The sequence below is a fragment of the Lotus japonicus genome, chromosome 2 (assembly GCF_012489685.1).
Source record: "Lotus japonicus ecotype B-129 chromosome 2, LjGifu_v1.2".
NCBI classification, from domain to species: domain Eukaryota; kingdom Viridiplantae; phylum Streptophyta; class Magnoliopsida; order Fabales; family Fabaceae; genus Lotus; species Lotus japonicus.
Window position 1 is genome coordinate 81,111,050 of NC_080042.1, and position 22,107 is coordinate 81,133,156.

Here is a 22,107-nt window from a genome sequence, read left to right on the forward strand (position 1 = left end):
TTTATAATTTTTTTTACAACAGATTCTTACTTTTTTAATATCTTAATAAATCTAATAAAAATAATATTTTTATTTTTTAAAAAGTAAAACTAAACAAGACTAATTCAAATATTTGTGAATAAGTTTGACAAAGAAATTATAAAATTATAGTTAAATTAAATAAAATATTCAAATATTGTATATTCTCACTGAAATAAATCATCCTGAACTTTCCTTACCAAAAAAAAGACACTTAAAATAAATAAATAAAATAGAAAATCTTAACCAAAATAAGAGTTTAAATTAAATACAATATTCTAATCACAAAAAGAATCCTAAAGGGATTGGCAAATTAATTAAAAATAAAAATAAAAATCCAATCGCTGAAAAATCAAATCACATAAAAATTATGAATAAAAGTTATACTGTCCAAAAATATAAAAATTTAAAAATACATAAACACCTTATAAAAAACACTGAGAGGTAGGGTTGTGATATTCCCGACTTGAACTGAATTAGCTATGTGATCGGAAAAAATAAAGAAATTAATTGAGGTTATCTTCCTTAAAGTCATCACAGTGCGAGCGGTAAAGGCAAAAAAAAAAAAAAAATCACACACACAAACAAATTATGTTCAGAGTGTTATAGAATAATATGGCGTGACCAATACTTTAATCTAATATTAATTAAGTCCCTAGACCCTAGGCATTACAAATGATTCCTAATTAAGGTATCTAATATTAATTAAGTCCCTAGACCCTAGGCATTACAAATGATTCCTAATTAAGGTAATATCTAATGCATATGCATATGTATGTTAGAAATTTGTGTTGAACTTCTTTACACCGTCAACCAACTGTTATCATGTCAGAATTTTTTTTTTTGACTGCCAGAAAATAATTCTTAAGCTGAATTAAAATAATAATTACCTAGTTATTTTTAGAAAGTGAACTAATGTGTGTAAAATAATTGGAAATTTGTGTTCAATAGAGGCCCTGTTTGGAAAAACAGCTTAATTAAGCACCTATGCTTATACTATAAGCGCTTATGATTCATAAATTGAAAATAAGTTATATATAAGCATAAGCTCTTTTTTATAAGCTATCTTGAGTAACTTATAAAAATAAGCTCAAAACTGCTATCATAAGCTGTTTGCATAAGCTCTCCTAAACACTTACATAAGTGCTTATGCTATCAGATAAGCTCAAATAAGCTCTTCATTACATTGTTGTTAGTATATCAAAATTAAACTTCTAATTATTTAAAAAAATAAAAATTAAACTTCTGATAAAATCTGTTACTTTTACAACATCATATTTACAAATCTATGTATATATAAGGGACATGCTTGATATATAGTTATATACACACAATCTATGCAATCCTAATTCACTTGTGAGTGGTGACTTGATTGTCAAGTAAAGTCCTACAACCATGAGAAGGAACCAAAACCAGTTTTTGACTTCAAAGTTTTCCCCTTCACATCACCACAATCGAGGAAGATCACCACAACCCCGCCCCAAATTGAAACCCCTCTATGTCCCCAAATCCGAACTTGTTCCCCCTCCTCCTCCTTCCAACTCTGTGCCGGCAGAACAAGCTGCCCCTGATGATGACCGTTTTGGAAAACTTCACCTCAGATGAAATTGAAAAACCTGAACTGAACAGTAGCAACGTTGTCGAGCAACATGGCGTGGCTAGTTCAAGCGGGACTAAGGAAGAGGATGATGATAATGATATCATGGGTCGGCTTGATAAGTTACTCAGTAAAATTGAAGAACCTGGAGAATTGTCCGAGGAGCAGACCACAATCAATGACCAATTGCAGCAAGATGAGGTATTGATTAATTTTAGCAAATAAGTTTTGTAAGGTAAATTTAATTTCAGGTGTATCTTAGTATCAAAGCCCAAGAAGGTGTAGGACAACTAGTTAATTGAGTTTCTTAAGCATCTAGTCTAGGACGGTGCATATGGAGAAACACATTTGTTGTGAGAAACATACCTATTTAATGTGATATCTGAGAGGCCTACCGATTTAATATGATCTATGAGGCTCGAGGGATTAGTCTCATGACGGTAGGTCGTGGAATACTTGGAAAACCAAAAATAATAATAATAATAATCTAGGGATGGATGCATTGATTGCATTCTTACTTTATTTTGCATGAGGCCATGAGCTTTGCCAAAACTTTGAGTTACTAATTGGTTTTGCAATCAAAGTCTTGAATGCGTTGGGTTCCTTCAATTTGTGAAATTTTGTGAGCTTTGTCCTGCTGTTCACTGAATTTCCTGTTATGCAGTTGCTTGTGCTGGAGTCAATTTATGGAGAAAACTTTGTCACCCTCGAGAGTTGGAAAGGCCTTCGTTGCTTGCAGGTCTTGCTGTAAACCAATAACATGATTTTGGCAAACTTTCCTTTTTTTTTTTTTTGACTTTTTTGGCAATACAATTTTTTTCTGAAAACCAAATTCTGAATCTTCTCCCCCTCAGATACACATATGCATTGATGTTTTGGATGAAATTGCAATTACAGCTAAGCTGAACTCTTCTGATGAACTTGAGACTTTAAGCAGCAATTCAGATGACTTCTTGTACTCTTTCAAAGTTCAGTATCTTCCACCAATTGTTTTGACATGTTTATTACCTAAGTCATACCCAAGCCACCAACCACCTATATTTACAATCTCTGTCAAGTGGTTGGAACCCATAAAGATTTTGAATCTATGTTCTGAGTTGGATTCAATATGGGAAGAACAGCAAGGGCAGGAAGTAATTTACCATTGGGTAGAATCAATACATGGTTCTTCTCTTTCTCGTCTGGGATTTGATAAGGAGATTACACTAGGTCCTTATGGCGTCAATCGTGTTGAAGACAAGCGGGTGGTTTCAGAGACCGAAGGCATTGATGTTGATATTCCTTTTTTACGAAATTATAACAATGAGAAACAACATGAGAACTTCCTCAAAGAATTGCATGAATGTTGCATTTGCTATAGTGAATATCCAGGTAATTTCCAATTTATGCTTGACTTAATCTATAGACTCAATCCACAACTTTTATTCCCCCTTCATCTGAAATTCTTCAACTCATAGCATAACATCACCACAAAGTTGTCTTTTGTTGGAACTGCTTCTTTAATCATTTCTAGTCATTAACAGCCTTCATTAACTGCAATAATGGGTGATTTATGTTGGGTAGGCTATTACATAAATTTATTTTGGCAATTTCACAGCCAAATGTGTTACGACCAAGAATCAGAGAGGGAGAAAGAGGGAGAAGATCCGAGAGAATAAGGGAATAGAGAAGAGTTTCATTATCACATAACTATCAACAACATAACTATTCTACTAGGCCTAAGCCTATTTATATAGGCACCCCTAATATATCGTAACAAAATGTATGTTTGCTTGTACCATAATATTATATTTTGTTTGCAAAAGGCATTGCAGTTAAAAGTTATAAGTTTACTACCAAAGCATGAACATAATCTGACTAACCTATAATAGCTTATGTTGTCATAGCTTAATATAAAGTTGTTCATCTTCATCTTGTTAAATGAAACCATGTCTTTGACCTGTTTTTCTCTTAAATAAGTTCATGGCTTCATGCTATTTCTATCCTGACATTGCTTTTGATGGACCAGATATTAAACCCCTTTGAAGTTTTCTGGCTCTGAATACAAAACGTATCTGTATATTGTATTTTTCTTGATCTCTTCTTATGTACGTTATAATTCTTTATGTGGAAGAGCTGATGTGATACCGTTTGAGTTGATACTGCCCTTGGGCTACCTCATTCTATTGATATGCATGAATAACTTCATGCACATTGTGTCTTCTAAAGAATTTTTCTTTTCAACATGCTTTATTATACTTTTCCAAAGTGAATTAAACATGTTTTTCTTGGTTCACGGTACACAAAGCCAAAATTTATTATACTTTTTCAAATTGAATTGAACATGTTTTTCTTCATCCTTTCTCAAGTAGAATTTATATTGAATATGATTCTCATGTCACTTTCTTTATCTATCTACCACTCTATCTACCAAAATTTGGAAGTAATTACTTTCTTTATCATTGAACAGGTACTGAGTTTGTCCAGTTACCATGCAAGCATTTCTTTTGCCGCAAATGTTTGCAGACCTTTACCCAGATACATGTAAAAGAAGGCACTATTTCTAGTCTTCAATGTCTTGATACAAAATGTAAGGTTATGATTCCACCTGGCCTTTTAAAGCACCTGCTGGCTGATGAAGATTATGACCGCTGGGAATCCATGATGTTGGAGAAAACACTTGCGTCAATGTCTGATGTTGTTTATTGCCCAAGGTGTGAAACACGTTGTATAGAAGATGAAGACAAGCATGCTCAATGCCCTGAATGCTTTTTTAGCTTTTGTACCCTTTGCAGAGATCGACGGCATGTTGGCATAGCTTGCATGACCCTGGAGATGAAACTTCAGATTTTACGAGTAAGTGGACTTGATATTGGTTAAATAGTTTAGCTGGTTGTTTTAGACTTCCTCTACCATAAAGCTTCCTTTATTTTAGCTGAAGTCTGAGTTTTAATATCTTCATGACCAGCCCAGTCTCTATTACTTTTAAGTTTTAAGAGTTGCAAAGAAATAGGATACTCAAATTTTGTGTTGTGTGCAAAGAATACTCTAACTGCTCGCCATCTATGGTACTTACCTTTATAAGTTCAATAGGAGTTATTTGTTTTTCCTCCTAGACTAATTTTGCGAAATGGCTTTGGGTTTTTGTTGATTAATCTCAATTTATGTACTCAATGGTCAATGTTTTTCCTTACACCAATCATCTAACTTTCTGGATCTTAATTTAATTAGGATGCTCCAGCAGTTGTACTTGTGCGATTTTCTTAATTGTTATCGAGCAATGTGGTAAATCGTTTGACGCGCTATGTTGTAGTTTCCTGGCCCTTTATTGTTTTGCCATGAGTTTGTCAGTTGCTATTGCCCATTATGGGATCATGTCTACAAAGACATGTGTTTTTCCCAATTTCCTTATTCTTTTCCTGGTTTTCCAGCAACTTTTTAATCAAAAAAATGCTTCAGAGTTTACTGATTTTTGTACTTCTTGTAGGACCGTAAAAAATCATCTGAACTGATGGAAGATCAAAAGCGTAAGGAACTTGAAATTATCAATGAAATGCTCAGTATGAAAGAAGTTCAGCGCGATTCTCAGCCGTGCCCTTCTTGTCACATGGCAATTTCACGAATTGAAGGTTGCAACAAAATGATATGCGGTAATTGTGGACAGTACTTCTGCTACCGCTGCAACAAAGCGCTTGATAAATTAAATCCATATGATCATTACGGGTATGTGGCTTTTAAAAAGCACTGAAAATGTTCTTTTGTAAGTTTTGCGCCTCTAAAGATTCCAATTTCTAGAATTCTTTGACAACTTGCCTTCTTTTTTTTTCATTCCAGGGATTTTTCATGTGACTTGTTCGCACCAAAAGCACCGATTCCCACCTGGGAAGTGCGCTTGAATCATCGCCAGGCAGCAGCACAAATACGGGCTGAACTCCATCAACATGGTGCAGCATGTCCTAATTGTCGCCAATTTAATGCAAAGGTGTGTGAAGCTTTCTGTTTGTTTCTTACAAAAATGTGACCTGAGAATTTCTGTTTTAGACCAAATTGAATGGATTTAATGATTGCTGAGTTACTGGATTGACAGAGCATTTATATGGATTGAGTGAGATAATCTATTTGATTAGCCTGTGATAAACTCCATCTATTTTTGTACCTGCTTAAGAACTGACCTTCCAGTTTTTAAGTACAGGACACACCAGCAAGTCACACTTGTTCACCACTATACTTCAATATATTTTTACCTTCATTTAAACTAGATCTGCTATTGCCTAAAAAATCATCTATAACATTTTTCTATTCACCTTGTCATCCTTTTGCATCCCCAATGAAGAGCTTTCTTTCTATTTAATGATTAGGAAGTTTATAACCCATGATCTCATAAAAACGAACCAAGCCTGTTCCCTCTAGTTTCTAGTCCACTATTTGAGAGCTTCTATTTGTGGAATAAAATTGTCCTAATTTTATCAGTTGTAAGACAGTTCAGCTTTTATCACTAACAACTTTCTCTTCTGCCATTTTGAATTCATCAAACAGATTGAAAATAACAATCACATGTTTTGCTGGGCATGCCAAAGCCATTACTGTTACTTATGCAAAGAGGTTGTCAGGCGCTACACTGACCACTATGGTCCGAAAGGCTGCAAACAGCACACTGAGGGATAGTATATGCCCGTTTGGATATGGACCAAATAACATTTATTATTGGAGCTTATCTAGTATTCTTTTGATTACATAAGCTCCAATAAATGCTCTTTAATCTATATTCAAACGGGCTCGAATAGGAATAAGGTCGGTTGCAACTACAATCAAATAGAAGAGGAAGATAATCAATGAGGTTTTTGATGTACAACACTTATCAGACTATAAATATTTCACTGAATTATTCTTTTTGATTGAAGTCATTCTCTACCTTTAATATTACAACGTTATTTTGGTTGCATTGGAAGTATTTGATATCGTTTTGGGTGTTTTGACAGCATAATGAGCATATCTTGCATAGGGTCACACATGCTAACGCAAAACTCAATAATACTAACTATTGGCCTAAGTAAGATATGGACTCTAGAAAGCCATAATCAGGGCCAACAGGAAATATTAGGGCCAATATTGTATTTCGCTTTACTGTGATGTAAATTTCTGGAGGGTTACTTTTTGCACATCTTAAAATTAATGTGTACATTTATTTGTTTATATACTTTTTGAACACCCTTTAGTTTATAATTTCTCTTATTACCCTATTTCCTTTACATATATTAAGATTATAAAAAAAGATGAATATCAATCATAATAGAGTAAAGTACACTCACCCCCCTCAAGTTTTGTTAGAATAACACTCCACCCCATTCTTATCTAAAATCTACATCCCACCCCATTTTATATAGAGGCAAATTTAATGACGAAAAATATTCTTCATTAATAATTAGTTATTATTTAAATTGTTAATCAATAATTTCAAAAAATAATTTCAATATAATCCAATAAATATAAAAATGAAAATATCACAGTCCTCCTCATTCTCTCAATCGCGTTCTTCCTCCGTAAATTCACAATGCAAATTCTGCAATAGCACACATGACTGGTTGACAAACCATATCTCGAACATAGTGAAACATGCTTGTGTTTTCATATTTGGTAATAATTCAATTTTAATCAAAATAATCTATTTATACCTCCAATTTTTAAAATTGGATTGTAGACCCAAAAAGCAACACAAATGGGTGAAGAAAATAGAGAAACAAAATTAAGAAATATGAAGTGGATCGGAGGTTATTAGAACCCAACGATGCGGTGGAGCACCGTTTTTAACAAAATCCAACAACATCTTAAACCAACAAAGCGTTCGCTCACAACTCAAAGGGGTGAAGTTCACAACAAGTAGTTGAACAAGTGGCTTTGGGGATGTGCGATTCACGTTCTGGGGTTCAGGTCGCAACAAAACTTTGAGGCATGGTGGTGCCATGGGGTTTCACATTCTGGGATGGTTGTCATCGTGTTAAAGGGAGCAAAGGTTTGGTGGTGACCGTTTGTGGTGAGAAATACGATTTGGAGATAAATGAGACGTGGACTTAACAGACAAAGTGGGTGGTTTTTTTAAATTTAATTCAGTAAAATTATTTTCATAAATTGATGTATGATAGTGTATATGCATTTAATTTATTTAAATTTTAACTAATTAGTAATTATTTTTTATTAATGACGAATTTGTTTTCGTCACTAAATTTTGCCTTTATAAAAAATGGGGTGGAGTGTAGATTTTAAAAAACAATGGGGTGGAGTGTCATTCTTGCAAACCTTGAGGGGGTGAGTGTATTTTACTCATCATAATATATGAGAATTTACAATTTAAAATGACCCTTAAATCCTTTGAATTTTCCTATTTTCTGTTAATAAGAAAAGCTATAGTAAATTTTAAGAAAAAGGTAATGCCACTGCTGACTGGCTTGCTAAACGGGCTTGTCATGATATTACCCAAGGTCTTGTGTTGGTAAAATCCCCTCCACTGGAGCTGGAAGTCATCCTGTTGCAGAATATGTTTGGCATCGTGTAGTTTTTGTTTTGTTTGTTTGTCCTTTTTCGATATATCAAAAATGAAAATAAATTATTAGTAGAAATTCTTTGTTGGGCTCCCTCAAACATTTCTTTCAAGCTCCACCACTATTCTTGTGTAACTTTGTTTATTTCATGGAGGAGGTGGAGGATAGCGAAACTCAACCCACATAGTGGGTAGAGAGCTCTCCCAGTGTAGGAGATAAACCTCCTTTAAGGGGGAGGCCACAAAATCAATCTAAGCAAGATGAAGCGGCATACAATTGGGGTAGGGATGCACTACTAGGACTCCCTATAGGAAACATGATATGGATTTTGGCCGATAAAAAAGAAATATGATAGCGATAATGGAAAACCACAATTAGACTCCATAGAAAATATCTGGCCCAATATAGTTTTAAGGCTTAAAAAGTTAATTACGCCCAATAAAATACTTTGGTTTACGGTGGTTTTATCTACGTTCATTTTGTCATTATCTAACAAACACTCTTTTTTACAAGTTCCATATAATAAGGATGGCACTGGGGCGTCCCCGAAGGTTAGCTCAAGTGGTAAGAGCTATGGTACATAAGGGTGGAGAGGGGAAGGTCCAGGGTTTGAATCCTGGAAGGGAACTTTGAAGGGAATTTCTAACTTACTAACAACAACTAACCACTAACATTTACCTACAAAAAAAAAAAGGATGGCACTGGGGCGAGGAGCGCTTCATTGCTCCTCTTCCCCACTTCCCTCATTTGTCCCCATCTCCATCCCTTATCCCCAGAGCGGGGTGTTCTTTTCCCTCATCCATGTTCCTTATCTCTTCACGAGTCCCTTATAGGGGCAGAAAGACTGATCTCTACCTGGGGGGATATTTTTCCTCGTCCGTATCCCCGCGAGAAAAAATTTCTCCAAAATTGGAGCCTAAAATGGGGCAATCCCAAGAGGGATCCTCATACGCAAATAGAAATTGTCATCCCCACAAACAGGGTTTGGATCCTCTCATGTGTAAAAAAACTTGAGAGTGTCAAGTTTCATCATCTCACCATTAATTTTATTTTATTTTATTTTTCATTTATTATCTACACAAAATTAAGTTAAAATAGATTAAACAATCTTTGAAGTTTGGGAGCCCAATCCGAATACACAATAAACTTAGTCCACCATAGTCAAATGAAATGACTAATGATACAATGTGAGCATTGGTTATTGGCTAACTAAGATTAAATTACTATATTTTAGAAGCTAATAGTGTTTAATATCAATTATTGGCATGAAAAGTGTAAATGAAATCTGCACACAATTGTGTCGCAAAATTATTTTCCAAGTGACCAAAATACCCCCAGAACTCAATGGAAAACATCACATGCCTTTTTCCCAAAGAAGGTAAATTAGTAATTTCCAACTCTAACCCACAGGCCATGAACCCTTAAATTCCAATTTCTCTTTTCTCTTTTCTCGTGTCGCCCCATCCCTTCCCTTCTCTTCTCTTCTCTTCTCTTCCAATGCCCATCCCTCTTTCCCTCTTCAAAATCCAAATCGATTATCAAAATTCGAAATCCTACAATTAGGGTTTACGTTTTTCGCACAGTGATTCCTGATTAATTCCTCTTCGTTTTTGCTTAAACTTCAATTTACCGACATGGACGGAGATGGAGGCGGCGGTTCAGCCCCGTTGCCGGTGCCGACGCCGATGTCAAACTCGACTGCGCCGCCACCGTTTCTGAGCAAGACGTATGACATGGTGGATGACCCTGCAACGAACTCGATAGTGTCTTGGAGCGCAACCAACAACAGCTTCGTGGTTTGGGATCCACCGGAATTTGCAAGGGACCTCTTGCCTAAGTACTTCAAGCACAACAACTTCTCCAGCTTCGTCAGGCAGTTGAATACATATGTGTGTTTTCTTCTTCTTCTTCTTTTGCTTTGCATTTTCTTCATTGATGTTGTGTGCTGATTTGATTACTCAAGACTTTGCATTTTTCATTTGATTGGTAGTGTTACACTGTGTTGTTGATGTGCAGTAATAATCCTTTGAAACTGCTTAATCTTTGTCTTAGAATTTGTGTTTAAGTTTGATTCATGATTAGTCTTGATTATGCTGTGGATGTGGGTTTGAATCTCTTTCTGCAACTGGGTTGCTTGCAAGATTTGATGTTTTTGACTACTTGTTTTGTTGTGATATACAGAGGAGTGGAGTGAGTGGGAAGGTTTTTTGTTTTTTGGCTTTGGGGTTTTGTGTTTCTAGTGTCCTGGACCAAAGAAGTAGGAAATTTTGCTTGAGGTTTCAATTAAACTGAAAGAGCAAGGGTGGGATTTGTTGTTTTGTTTTATTGTAGCAAAAGAATGGATAACATATGAAATTTAAATTTGATATTTGTCCCTCCTGCATTGTGTCAGCAACTAGATGGAGCAGAAGAGGGAAAATTGACCAAGAAAGCAGTGCTCAGGTTCATTGGTTACTTGATTATGGTTTATTGATGCATTATATATCAAATGACAAATGTGTGTGTTATATAAAGTATAAACCTAACTGAAGTAAGGCAGATTTCAAATTGGTGTGAAGAGGATTTGGGGGTCTAGGAAAGGATATTTGCTCTGAATCTGTCATGACATTATACACCTGGTCACTGTTATTTTATACATAATCATAATGTGTTGATGTCTTGTGCTTAGAAGTCAGAAACTTAATTCAATATATGAATGATGCTGAAACTTTTAAAGTAGTACTGCTATCAATGCAATGAATATTATGTACATTTTCAAGTGACATAAGGATTAGAGCTTGTAAACAATGATATTGCTTGATAATTGACTTCATTTAGGATGTATAAACTTTGCAACTATGTTGAGTAATTGATCTGTTGCCTTAGTTGCATGGGTTGCATGTTCTATGTAGTATAGGGCTGCTGTGTTCCACCTCTTAAGCTAGTATTCATCTTATAATTAGAGGATAATCGGAATCTTCACATAGCCTCTTGCTGAATTAACATCAGTTAATTATATCAAAACACTAAGACATAAACTCTGCAATAAATTTTGTTCTCTTCCTTGTGAACCAAAGCTAGCTACATGTCAGCATGATTCTTCTTCTGATTTGCTTTACCCTCATGGGGTTGGAATGCACTTTTTTTTTTTTTTCCGTTTACATCCATTTTGGCAGATCAGTTTAACATAAGTATTTTAGTTTTTGTTTGTGGCTAATAAACTTTGTCTTGGATTCAACTTCTGGCAAAATACTTGAAAAGCTTAGCTTATTGATATATGATTATATGAACCTTAATTTAAGTTAACAATAAATAGTATGTTATGCAACTGAACTGAGTTTGTCCTGAGGCCCATTTTGTGGACATGGGCTTTTTAGGTTCACATGTCTACCTGGGTAAATAATCAGTACTTACTTTGATTGTAAAGCTGGTGTATATCCTTTGGCTGTTTTGTAAAACACCTGCATCTTAGATTTTCTCCTCTCATTAAACTTGGCTTGGAAATTGCGTGTGTAATATTACAGCGTTCAGTGCAAGGTTGGTTCCAGTTGCTCTTTTGGAGCACATGCAAATGACCATTATTGGAGTTTTCTTAATGCTCTTTATAACAACTCAAATGCTGTGTGCTTGCTTTTGTAATATCTATTTTATGGTTTATGTTTTCTTTTCTAATATCATCAACAATCATCATCAAGCAGGGTTTCAGGAAGGTTGATCCTGATCGATGGGAATTTGCAAATGAAGGCTTTTTGAGGGGTCAAAAGCACTTGCTCAGGAGTATAACTCGACGTAAACCTGCCCATGGCCAGACTCAACAGGCTCAACAACCACATGGACAGAGTTCATCAGTAGGGGCATGTGTAGAAGTTGGGAAGTTTGGGCTTGAGGAAGAGGTTGAGAGGCTTAAAAGAGACAAGAATGTGCTCATGCAAGAGCTTGTGAGGTTGAGACAGCAGCAACAGACCACTGATAGCCAGCTGCAAACAATGGTTCAACGCCTTCAGGGAATGGAGCAACGACAACAGCAAATGATGTCATTCCTGGCCAAAGCTGTCCAGAGCCCTGGCTTCTTTGCTCAGTTTGTACAGCAAAATGAGAGCAATAGGCGCATATCTGAAGTCAGCAAAAAGCGCCGGCTCAAGCCGGACGGCAATGCTGAAACAGAGCGTGCTGCTGCACCTGATGGACAAATTGTTAAATATCAACCTCTGATTAATGAAGCTGCAAAAGCAATGCTAAAGCAGATTATGAAATGGGATACTTCTCGTGTAGAATCTTTTAATAAGAACCCCAACAATTACTTGATTGGTGATGACTCATCATCCGGTGCAATGGACAGTAGCAGCTCTTCAAGCTGGACTTCTGGAGCAACTCTTCAAGAGGTTCCTCCAGCTTCAGTGCAGCCTTCTCACATTCCAGATTCTACAGGGACTCAAGCACATATTCCCTCCGCTGAGAAACCTGTAATTGTATCTGTACCACAAGCTGCTGTTTCCGAAAAAGTTATAAAGAACAGAGCACATGAGGCGCCTACAATGCCTGTTTCTCAAGCAGATGTGATCATGCCTGATATATCGTCAATACCAACAGAGATAGTGCCAGGAAGTATTCTTGATATTCCTGAAGAAAATTACACGGCTCCTGAGAAAGATGAGGGATATATGGATCCTACTTCACTGGGAGTTGATGAATTTCCCTTTGATTTTGAAGGTATTTCACCTGATGGAGACATTGATGACTTATTAGGCAATTCTTCTCTTTGGGATGATCTTTTGCGATCGCCAATTCCAGAGGGTATCGAGACGGATGTTGCTGAAGTATCCCAAGGGAATAAGATGCAGCCAACCGAAAATGGATGGGACAAAAAACATATGGATCAACTTACAGAGCAGATGGGTCTTCTTTCTTCTGATACAGAAAGAGTTTGATAGGCTATGAAATTTTTATTAATGTTTCATATTACCCAAGGTAATTTAATCCCTGACCCAATCAATACACAAGTGATGTCTATAATATAGTTACCCTCACTTGCTCACTGATAAAGCGGAAGCTTCTCATTTGGTCTTTCTTGGGCATAGTTTGTGCATTCGAGACGTAAATCTACTTTTCTTTTTTGTGCAATTGCATTGACATTTGCTTGGACTTCATGTTGAGAACAAGTTATGAACTTAGGGCCTTGTCATGACATCCTTGTGAAGTGTTTGTCGTTTCCCTGATCAGTGCTTCCAATGTTATAGGAAATCTGTGAAAGTTGATACATGTGAATATGATCTTGCACTTTCCCCCTCGATCTTCATGTTTCCTTGGTGAGGGGGAAATAGGAAAAAGAGAAGACTTGTGTATGATTGCTCAAGGTGTCTGAGAAATGCACGTTGGTTCTTGTTTGGAAGATTTACTTCATGAACAAGGATGGAGGCAATGTGATTACAATGTTAAGCTGCAGGGTGTTTTGTTCCTCTTATGTTTCAATTGATGGAAAAATATGACATGCAAGGGAATTGAATTGAATGTCATTTGTTATGGAATGGAACTAACTTGTTTCTTTATCGTTATACCATTTGATCAACTCAAACTACAGAATGGAAATGTTCTTTCTGAGTTATCATAAATTATTCAAATATATGACGGTACGACATTTTATTTTATTTTGTCGTTTGTGAGTGAAAATTAAATTTTATTTTACTCTGTCGTTCGTGAGTGAAAATTGAATTAGTGGAATTAGCAATTCCATACGACACTAACACATGTTGGTTTAGTTGACAATGGCAGAGCACTTTCTCTTAGAAGTTTGTGTGTTTGATTGTTTGATTCTCGTTGTCAATGTGAGGGCTTGTGTTTGTATAGTTGTGGTGGACGATTTGTAAGCACATCCATAAGCGACTTATGGTTCTTGAGATATGTCCCGACTATAAAGCACTTTTTTATATTTATAACCAAACGGAAATATGACTTTTGCGGCTAAAAGTTAGAACAAGCGATCGGTAAGCTTCTAGTTTTTATCACAATACTCCATTATCGCTCACTATATATTTGAACCACACTTCTAGATGGCCGATACACAACAACAAAAGGTGCTCAATTCAGTTGAAGTTAAAACCACATTGCTATATGATTTTGCTTTCAATTTCGATCTGTAATCCGAAAAATCTAAACTACAAGCACTTTCATTTCAGTTCTGTCACTTCTTTGCATGCTTAACACTAAGGCTATGTTTGACATGTCATTTCAGCTAGTTTATAGCTTATTTGACTAGCTTAAAGCTTATTTGACTAGCTTAAAAACTCTTCAAAAGTGTTTGATGAATGAGCTTATTTCAGTAGCTTAAAGCTTATAACTTATTAAATTTATTCTCATTTTTATCCTTATTATTTTATTAAAATTTCACCATTACCCTTATATATTTATAAAAACACTAAACATATTTTCCCCTCACACTTACGTATGCAGTTCCCGCCACATCGCTGCGCATCATAAGTACTAAAAATATTATATTTTTAAGATGATAAATAACTTGAGTTAATAAAAATATTTAAAGTGATAATAATTTTAATATTAATATCATATAGCTATTAACGTGAAAATAAAGTAATGTAAAATATAAAAATAATTATACAAGTATATCCTTTTACGTCATTTTACAATTTCAGCTTGTTTAACAGCTAGTTTTACCAAACACTTTTGTTTCAATCACGTAGCTTTTCAGCTTTCAACTATCAGCTAGCTTATAAGCTTTCAACTAGCTTTTCAGCTTTCAGCTAGCTTATCAGCTAAATATGTCAAACATAGCCTTATTGTAGGTTTATCCATCCACTGTTACTTATTATAGTTTTTTTGAAAGTACTTGCTTTCATTATTTTAGTTGTAGCTCAGATGATCCTGCTTCATCCTAACCATAATAAACACTTGTTTTATAAGAACCATGAAATTTGAGGTTTTAGCTAAAATTTAGGAAGTAACTGAATTGAATAATAATAAATAACCATAATAACACATGTCAGCAAAAACAAAATTAAAATCTTAGAACAAACTACTATATATCATGACAACCACCTATTAGTTGTTAAATTTCCACCAAAATCTCACCTGTCCATACATTTCGGATTCATCACAAAACACTTGTCACCACTCTCATAAACCAAGAATCATAATCAAGCACGTGTCTTTCTCTAATGAAACATTTTCCATTTCACTCCTTTATATGCATTTTCTTCAGGCTGAGAGAGTGTGTGAGAGTGTGTTCTGTGCAAGGTAAATGACATTGGTTATTAGAGAGAGGAGACACAAGCAAGCTCTAACACTTTCCTTGCCAAAACCTAAGATTCCACCCTCTGATTTCCCATACCAAACTCACACACCACCATTGTTTTCATCACCATCCTCTCATTTAATAAACTCTTGTTCATACATCAGAAACATTTCAGACCTTGAGAAAGTAGCAGTACTTGGCCATGGCTATGGTGGAACTGTCTACAAAGTCCATCACAAGGAAAACCATTCCTTCTATGCATTGAAAGTGAGACGCTTCAAGACACTCGAGGCTGAGATTCTCAAACGAGTGGATTCCCCATATATAGTGAAGTGTCATGCAGTTTTTGACAATGGTGCTTGCAGTGAATCTGATAACAATGGAGGTGGTGATCTCAGCTTTGTCATGGAATACATGGAACGAGGGTCACTGGATGATGTCTTGAGAGAACATCACAGATTGCCAGAGGAGGTGATCTCTGTCATGGCTAACCGTGTCTTGGAAGGGCTTAAGTACTTACATGGCATGAAAATTGTGCATAGAGATATTAAACCTTCAAACTTGCTTGTGAATGATAAAGGGGAGGTGAAAATTGCAGATTTTGGAGTGAGTCATGTAGTGGAAGAGGAAGCTGACTCCAATGATGGCACATATGCATACATGAGCCCTGAGAGATTCGATCTTTCGAGATGGGGTGGTGAAAATGTTGATGAGTTTGCAGGAGATGTGTGGTCTTTGGGAGTGGTGATGTTGGAATGCTTTTTAGGCCATTTCCCCTTCATTGATCCAGGGCAAAAACCAGATTTGGTAACTTTGGTGTGTGCAATTTGCTTTGGTGAGAAGTTGGAGATGCCGGAGGAGGCGTCCCCGGAGTTTCAAAGTTTTGTGAAGAGGTGTCTTGAGAAGGATTGGAGGAAGAGAGCAACTGTGTTGGAGCTTCTTCACCACCCTTTTGTGAACAGAAACTGTTGCTGTTCTAGTAGAGGGTTGGAAGATTGTGTTCTTTGTGGCTGAAGTTCACTGGATTTTTCTCTAGTGTTTTAGTTTCCCAATTTTGTTCTGAGGTTTTTAACTTGGTAGCTTTTATTGTTTCAAACCATCATGAAAGAATTTTTTGCAATTTACATCAATAATGTCATATAGGATGACCAAAGTTTATGAAAGTTTTTGCTGATTTTCATTATCAAAAAACCAATGGCAAACCGTGAATCGTTCGAGTACCAAAAGTCCAAAATGATTATTTACACTCAAATTTTTATACAAATCCTTATTCGCATTATTCAAATAATTATAAATAGGTAAAATTTTATAAATAAATAAAAACAGAATATCAAATTAATTGATAATAATTATTTAAAGATAGTAAAAAAAGTAAACATAAAAAAGGCAGATATGTAAAACTTCCTATGTTAAAAATCTCAAATATTAGTAGATTAGCTGAATATTAGCTTACAAATACCTCATCATATCAAATGATAATTGAAGATATCTTAGCATCAACAAAGAAATTAAAGAAAGTAAAACACTTATCCAATTAAATAATTAATTAAAGAAGATAAAATACTGATTTGATTTAATATAAAAACTAAATCAAACATGAAACCTCAGGTCTCAAGAGATGTGACAAAATGAAGAAAACTTGTGATAACGTAAGAATGTGAATACATAACTCCTTTGAATTGGTTGGAGTACACATTTACTTCTCTTCAATATATATATATATATATATATATATAGAGAGAGGGGTAGGGATGGCAATTTTGCCCTAAACCATGGGTACCCGCCCGAACCCGATCCGATTTGAAGGGCAAAATCCGAGTTGACTGGATTTGGGTTTGGGTTTTGCCCGTTACTGTAGCCATTTATGGGTTTGGATTTGGTATTAGTTAAATCCGTGCTCATACCCGCCCAAACCCGAACCCAAAGATATCCGAAACATAAAATTACAAAAAAACCCTCGTACATATATATATTTATAAACTTTGTTCTTAGTGTTTGATGATTAATTGTACTTTTGTATGTTTGAGAAAGTAAACTTTAAACTATTGTTGTCTCACTTTAGTGATGGATGAGGATGATGAATAGTATTTGTTTTTTTTTTCTTTATATGAATTTCACTTTTTTTTATATGAAAGTAACTTCTGGATTGAGTTGCTACGTAACTAATGAGTTTGGGTTTGAGTTTCGGGTAAATCCGAAACCCAATGGATTTGGGCATGGATTTCATTTTATCGCCCATAAGGGTTTGTGTTTGGGTTTGGGTTTGGGTTCTGGGTTTGGTAATTGTAAAACCCGTGCCCGATCCTACCCGTTGCCATCCCTGGGGGAGAGGGAGGGAGGAAGGAAGAGACAAACAGAAATAGAAAAATATGGAAATATAGAAAAATATGGAAATATTGTTGAACCTGTAGGAAATGGTCAATGGTAAATAGTTAAGTAATGCAACTAGCTACCTGTCAATAACTTTCATTTAACACTAGCCATTAATTGTTACTCCAATACAACAATGATTCTCCCTGCATTTAAATACCTTACATTTGAAACAATCATCCGCAATTAACCATTGATCCCTCAAAAGAGTCAAAACTAAAGCAATGAGATTGCATACATTAAAGCACACCTACTTCTCTACCCAGACTAGAAAGACATAGGGAAACTGTGACTGAAAATCATGCCTGGAAGGAACCTATGTTTGCAATCAACAATTCCTCAAAGCTCCTCCAGAACTACATATCACCAGAAGTTGTAGTATAACTGCTGGGCTTTCTACCAGGGGGAATGAAATGCAGCATAACAGTACTTATGTGTAGATCACAACCATAATCACTTGATAATTGAACAGAGGTACAGTTCTTTGAGGTGAGAGTTCCAACTATTTTGGTGGAGGCAGATTCCAATTCTTTGAAATCTCTGTTTGCCAAGGGAGAGGACCACCTGCAGGAAAGTTCAAGTGTCTCAGGTTTCCAAGGCCAATATGGAGAAGGGGAGAGGAAAAGGAAAACAATGCTCAACAAGATTAACCAAGATGTCAGGACCATAAAATGAGCTATACAAAACTCCACATCAGTAGGCATATATGTCAGAAAGATCAGCAAATAGGAAAGGGAGGGGGGTGGTAGGGAAGGGCAATGAAAATGTTATCATAAACGTGCAAACCACACCAGGATGTATTTATCATTTAGAATCCTGACAAAAATAGGGGAGAGGGGGGGGGGGGGGGGGGGTGCAGGGCAGGGCAATGAAAATGTCATCATATACAAGCAAACCACACCAGAATGTATTTATCAGATAGAATTCTGACAAAAATAGATGTGTTTTAACTTAATATAACAGTAAAGCCAATCATCCTTAATCGTTTGTTACTTTCTTTGACCAGAAAAGTAATGCCCAAAGATCTTGTGGCTTGACAAAACCAGATTTCAACCGTGTACCAAGAGCACGATTGTTTATTAGAATTCATCATTATATCATATAACATATATTGGCTGAGTTAAAGGCACTGAGTTGAGTTATTCCTATGTTTTTTAAATTGAAAGTGGAGAAATAAGCAAGCAACAACATATGGGCCACTGCTGCCGAAACCCAAGCATCCTAACCCTGAAACATTGCAAGCCTACTCAAGGAGGCCTAAGGTGTCAAGTGGGACCATCAATATGGTGACTTAGTGGAGAGTAGTTTATTCAGGGTCAAAAAAATGTAGATTCATCAATTGATCCCCTATGATTCGTAATGTGTACGATACTCAATCAAAAGAGAAGGTTGAGGACACAGAAAAATGGTTTAATAATCCGAACAAGGGAACAGAGGAAGACAAGAAAGAACTGAAAATGATAGCTAATCCAGAACAGGCTGAAATGGTAGTGTTGTTCAAGGAATATAGCTGAGAATGGTAGATAATGATAGAGTTGTTCAAAGAATATATGGATGTATTTGTATGTTGATGCACAGGTACGGGTACGGTACGGTACTGGGTACGCAATTTTTATTTTAAAAAAAAAACCCTGGGTACGGGTACGATAGTGTGTGTGTTTGTATACACACACACACACACACACAAAACACGATAAAATATAAATTTTATATAAATGTAATTAAATTATATAAAAGATAGATAAAGAGCACAAATTACAAAAAGAAAATAAATAGGGAACTAGCAGAGCCAGAGCAAAGAACAAAAGAGAAAGACCAGAGTCGGAGCCAAGACATGCCGCGAGGTCGACAGTCCTATGCGCGGAGGACAGCATGATGAGCGACGGCGAGTTAGATCGTGTGCACTGACAGCAGAGCCCCAGCAGAGAGGAGCTGATTTTTTAGGCTTGGATGTGCGAATGGGTATATCCAAACCTAGCATTTGGGGCTATGATGAAACTATGTAGTTTTGATGATAAAAGTACCCCAAAGAGTACCCGGTGAGTACCCGAGAAGTACACAATTTTTTGTTTGTTTGAAATCACATTAGGGTACGTAGCCGAAACGTACCCAGCGCGTACCCGCAATGAGTACGTACCCTGTACGGGTACTTTGCCTCTTCTCAAGTACCAGTGCTTCACTATGTTTTTACCATGATATGCCTGGGTTGGATTTAATTAACATTCCAAAATTTTACTTAAAAGATCATTAAAAGATATGAAAAATACCAGAGATGACAAGTTTCGGATTCAGATTCATAGAATATTTATGTATTTTGATTATCATGCTGAAGGCATAACTGCATGCATGTCATGAAAAATGCACATCAGAGCGGATATATACATCTATTTTTCAGTCACATTTAGAATAATTTCATTCAGCTAGCTTCAACACCATGAAGTTATTATGACTATAAGTATCCACTGAAGTAGATAGTATCAATTAACATAAGGTAAGAATCATCTACGATTTAGGGTATAAAGTTTTAATTACTGGAAACCAATATGTATCGCAGTAATGCTCTAAATTATCCAAAAAAATTGCAAAGAAATCTAAGATACTCTAATAAGGTCATTAAGTGATTGATAAACTAACCTCCGCCTCGACGTGATGTAAGGTTAATACGAGAACGAGGTCCTTCAAACTTCCAGTTATCTTCATCCAAGGATTTAACCTCCTTGTCAAGTGCAGCCATGATATCCGATTTTAACACTGCAAAAAATAGGAAATCCGAATATGTTTAAGTACAGGAAGACTAGGCAAATGAGTCCATTATAATAAGGTTCCATAACCACACAGAAAAATGCCAACACTGCTCTACTTAAACCAAAGATTCAACTTGGCCCTTATAATATATAGTGAATTCAACATACAAGACAAGATAAAAAAAAAGTTCTGCCTGAGATGAACCATACGCAATTAAACCAATTTAAAGCTACATAATATTCAAACCTGAGAAACCCTAAACTAACATCAAGAAACAATTAATTTCCATTGAACAGTAAAATCAATTAGCTGTTAACAATAATTTGAGAAAAAACTCAGGAATAACGGATAAAAGCAAAGGGGTGATGATGGAGTGTGAAAAGATGAACCTAGCATAACCTCGTCCTTTCGCTCTTGCGTTGAAATGGGATCAAACGGGAAATGGAGGTCGTCAAAGGAAACAGCCGCGTTACTTGCACCGCCGCCGCTCACAACCGCCGTGGTGGATATCGATGAATGAGCCGGTGATGAACTATTCATCGTTCTCCTCAGAATCGCTTTTTCTCGTTCGGAAGCTGGAGCTGGAGCTCAGTGTAAGTGTGGAATCGAACTCCGAATCTAACACGACAAAAGACTTAAGAACATGTTTCGATATCCGTTAGGCTCTTTTAATGGGCTTCAAATTTTAAACTCAAGCCTTTAACCCAAAAAAAAAGTATTAACTCAAGGCAGGTAGTAGTTGCAAATTAAGGTTATTCAAAAACAATTATATCAATATAATCCATATTTGCCTGTTCCAAATCACTTGAAGATTAGAAAGTTTACAAGCAAAATGGAAGGAAAAAACCATATGGTGTCGTTGTAGTTGTGCTATCGCACTTCACTAAAGATAGACTTCTCGCTTGAAGTTATTTTTCTTTAACAAGCATGGAAGCGAAAAACAGTGGAGAAGAAGAAGGAAAAGAAAATGAAAATGAAAGACATAAAAAAAATTCCAAAATGATAGGGATCTCTCATTGAAAAAAGAGAGAAAAACCTCCTAAAAAGGTAGAGAGCAGCCCCTAAACGAAATGAAACCTCCTCTCAAGCGGGAGGCGGCTACTTTTTTGTTTTTTTGATATGCTAGGGTCTTATGGTCGGCTAGGTAGGTAGGGTTTTAGGGTTTACGGTCATTTGAAGTGAATGTTTGTTTGGGTTCCCTATTTTTTGGATTAGGATAATAGAGACGTGGGTGTTAGCTACATAAGAGATGTGTTGTGCTGTTAAAGAAAGAGTGATGAGAGAGGAATATTATTTTCGTAAATTACAATCTAATCATTATTTTAATGTTGTCCGTTCCGTTATTTATCGGTTGTGCTATTTGTTAAGAGATTTTGGATTAGGAATACATGAATTAATAATGTCTTTCTTATATGCAAACTTGAGATTTTACACCATGAAAAGTCACTGATGCATCATGTTTCTTCTCTTTTGTCTCAGAATTGGTTGTAATAAAAAGTATTTCCCCTTTTTTAATAAAATTTGTGAATTAGAAAATAGAAACTTTAACATTTTAAAACACATGGTGCACCAGTTTCTCCTACTGCACCATGCACCACCATATTCTAGGTTCAACACCATAAAAGTAAATGTGTTTC

General features: G+C 35.9%; 4 protein-coding genes across 5 annotated transcripts; 3 read left to right on the forward strand and 1 right to left on the reverse strand.

Moving 5' to 3' along the window:
- The first annotated feature begins 1,331 nt into the window (after positions 1 to 1,331).
- LOC130735763 (uncharacterized) lies at positions 1,332 to 6,512 on the forward strand. Its single transcript, XM_057587660.1, has 7 exons — positions 1,332 to 1,816; positions 2,280 to 2,354; positions 2,470 to 2,986; positions 4,065 to 4,450; positions 5,082 to 5,317; positions 5,429 to 5,576; positions 6,131 to 6,512. The coding sequence occupies exons 1-7, from the start codon at positions 1,517 to 1,519 to the stop codon at positions 6,257 to 6,259; spliced, it is 1,791 nt and encodes a 596-aa protein (XP_057443643.1). The 5' UTR covers positions 1,332 to 1,516; the 3' UTR covers positions 6,260 to 6,512.
- A 3,071-nt stretch (positions 6,513 to 9,583) lies between these two features.
- On the forward strand, positions 9,584 to 13,757 carry LOC130740161 (heat shock factor protein HSF8). Of its 2 annotated transcripts, XM_057592672.1 has the most exons (3): positions 9,584 to 10,019; positions 11,808 to 13,077; positions 13,347 to 13,757. In XM_057592672.1, the coding sequence occupies exons 1-2, from the start codon at positions 9,765 to 9,767 to the stop codon at positions 13,035 to 13,037; spliced, it is 1,485 nt and encodes a 494-aa protein (XP_057448655.1). In that variant the 5' UTR covers positions 9,584 to 9,764; the 3' UTR covers positions 13,038 to 13,077; positions 13,347 to 13,757. The 2 variants fall into 2 exon arrangements, with proteins under 2 accessions (XP_057448655.1, XP_057448654.1); XM_057592671.1 differs by having other exon boundaries at positions 11,808 to 13,757.
- A 1,355-nt stretch (positions 13,758 to 15,112) lies between these two features.
- Positions 15,113 to 16,662, forward strand: LOC130735764 (mitogen-activated protein kinase kinase 10). The gene has a single exon (XM_057587661.1). The coding sequence runs from the start codon at positions 15,362 to 15,364 to the stop codon at positions 16,367 to 16,369; it is 1,008 nt and encodes a 335-aa protein (XP_057443644.1). The 5' UTR covers positions 15,113 to 15,361; the 3' UTR covers positions 16,370 to 16,662.
- Positions 16,663 to 17,792: 1,130 nt separating this feature from the next.
- LOC130740162 (protein SAMBA) lies at positions 17,793 to 21,116 on the reverse strand. Its single transcript, XM_057592674.1, has 3 exons — positions 20,860 to 21,116; positions 20,360 to 20,476; positions 17,793 to 18,289 (listed from the first exon to the last, which is right to left on the reverse strand). The coding sequence occupies exons 1-3, from the start codon at positions 21,008 to 21,010 to the stop codon at positions 18,228 to 18,230; spliced, it is 330 nt and encodes a 109-aa protein (XP_057448657.1). The 5' UTR covers positions 21,011 to 21,116; the 3' UTR covers positions 17,793 to 18,227.
- Between the last annotated feature and the right edge of the window lie 991 nt (positions 21,117 to 22,107).

Bases quoted from the DNA above. Each gene is read 5' to 3' on its own strand.
- LOC130740161 (XM_057592671.1), top strand. From the start codon at position 9,765: ATGGACGGAGATGGAGGCGGCGGTTCAGCCCCGTTGCCGGTGCCGACG. The intron at 10,020-11,807 runs GTGTGTTTTCTT...ATCATCAAGCAG, and splicing joins TCAGGCAGTTGAATACATAT to GGTTTCAGGAAGGTTGATCC.
- LOC130735763 (XM_057587660.1), top strand. From the start codon at position 1,517: ATGTCCCCAAATCCGAACTTGTTCCCCCTCCTCCTCCTTCCAACTCTG. The intron at 2,987-4,064 runs GTAATTTCCAAT...ATCATTGAACAG, and splicing joins TTGCTATAGTGAATATCCAG to GTACTGAGTTTGTCCAGTTA. The intron at 4,451-5,081 runs GTAAGTGGACTT...TACTTCTTGTAG, and splicing joins TGAAACTTCAGATTTTACGA to GACCGTAAAAAATCATCTGA.
- LOC130740162 (XM_057592674.1), bottom strand. From the start codon at position 21,010: ATGAATAGTTCATCACCGGCTCATTCATCGATATCCACCACGGCGGTT. The intron at 20,477-20,859 runs GTTCATCTTTTC...TATTTTTTGCAG, and splicing joins AAAGGACGAGGTTATGCTAG to TGTTAAAATCGGATATCATG. The intron at 18,290-20,359 runs GTTAGTTTATCA...ACTTTCCTGCAG, and splicing joins TACATCACGTCGAGGCGGAG to GTGGTCCTCTCCCTTGGCAA.
- LOC130735764 (XM_057587661.1), top strand. From the start codon at position 15,362: ATGACATTGGTTATTAGAGAGAGGAGACACAAGCAAGCTCTAACACTT.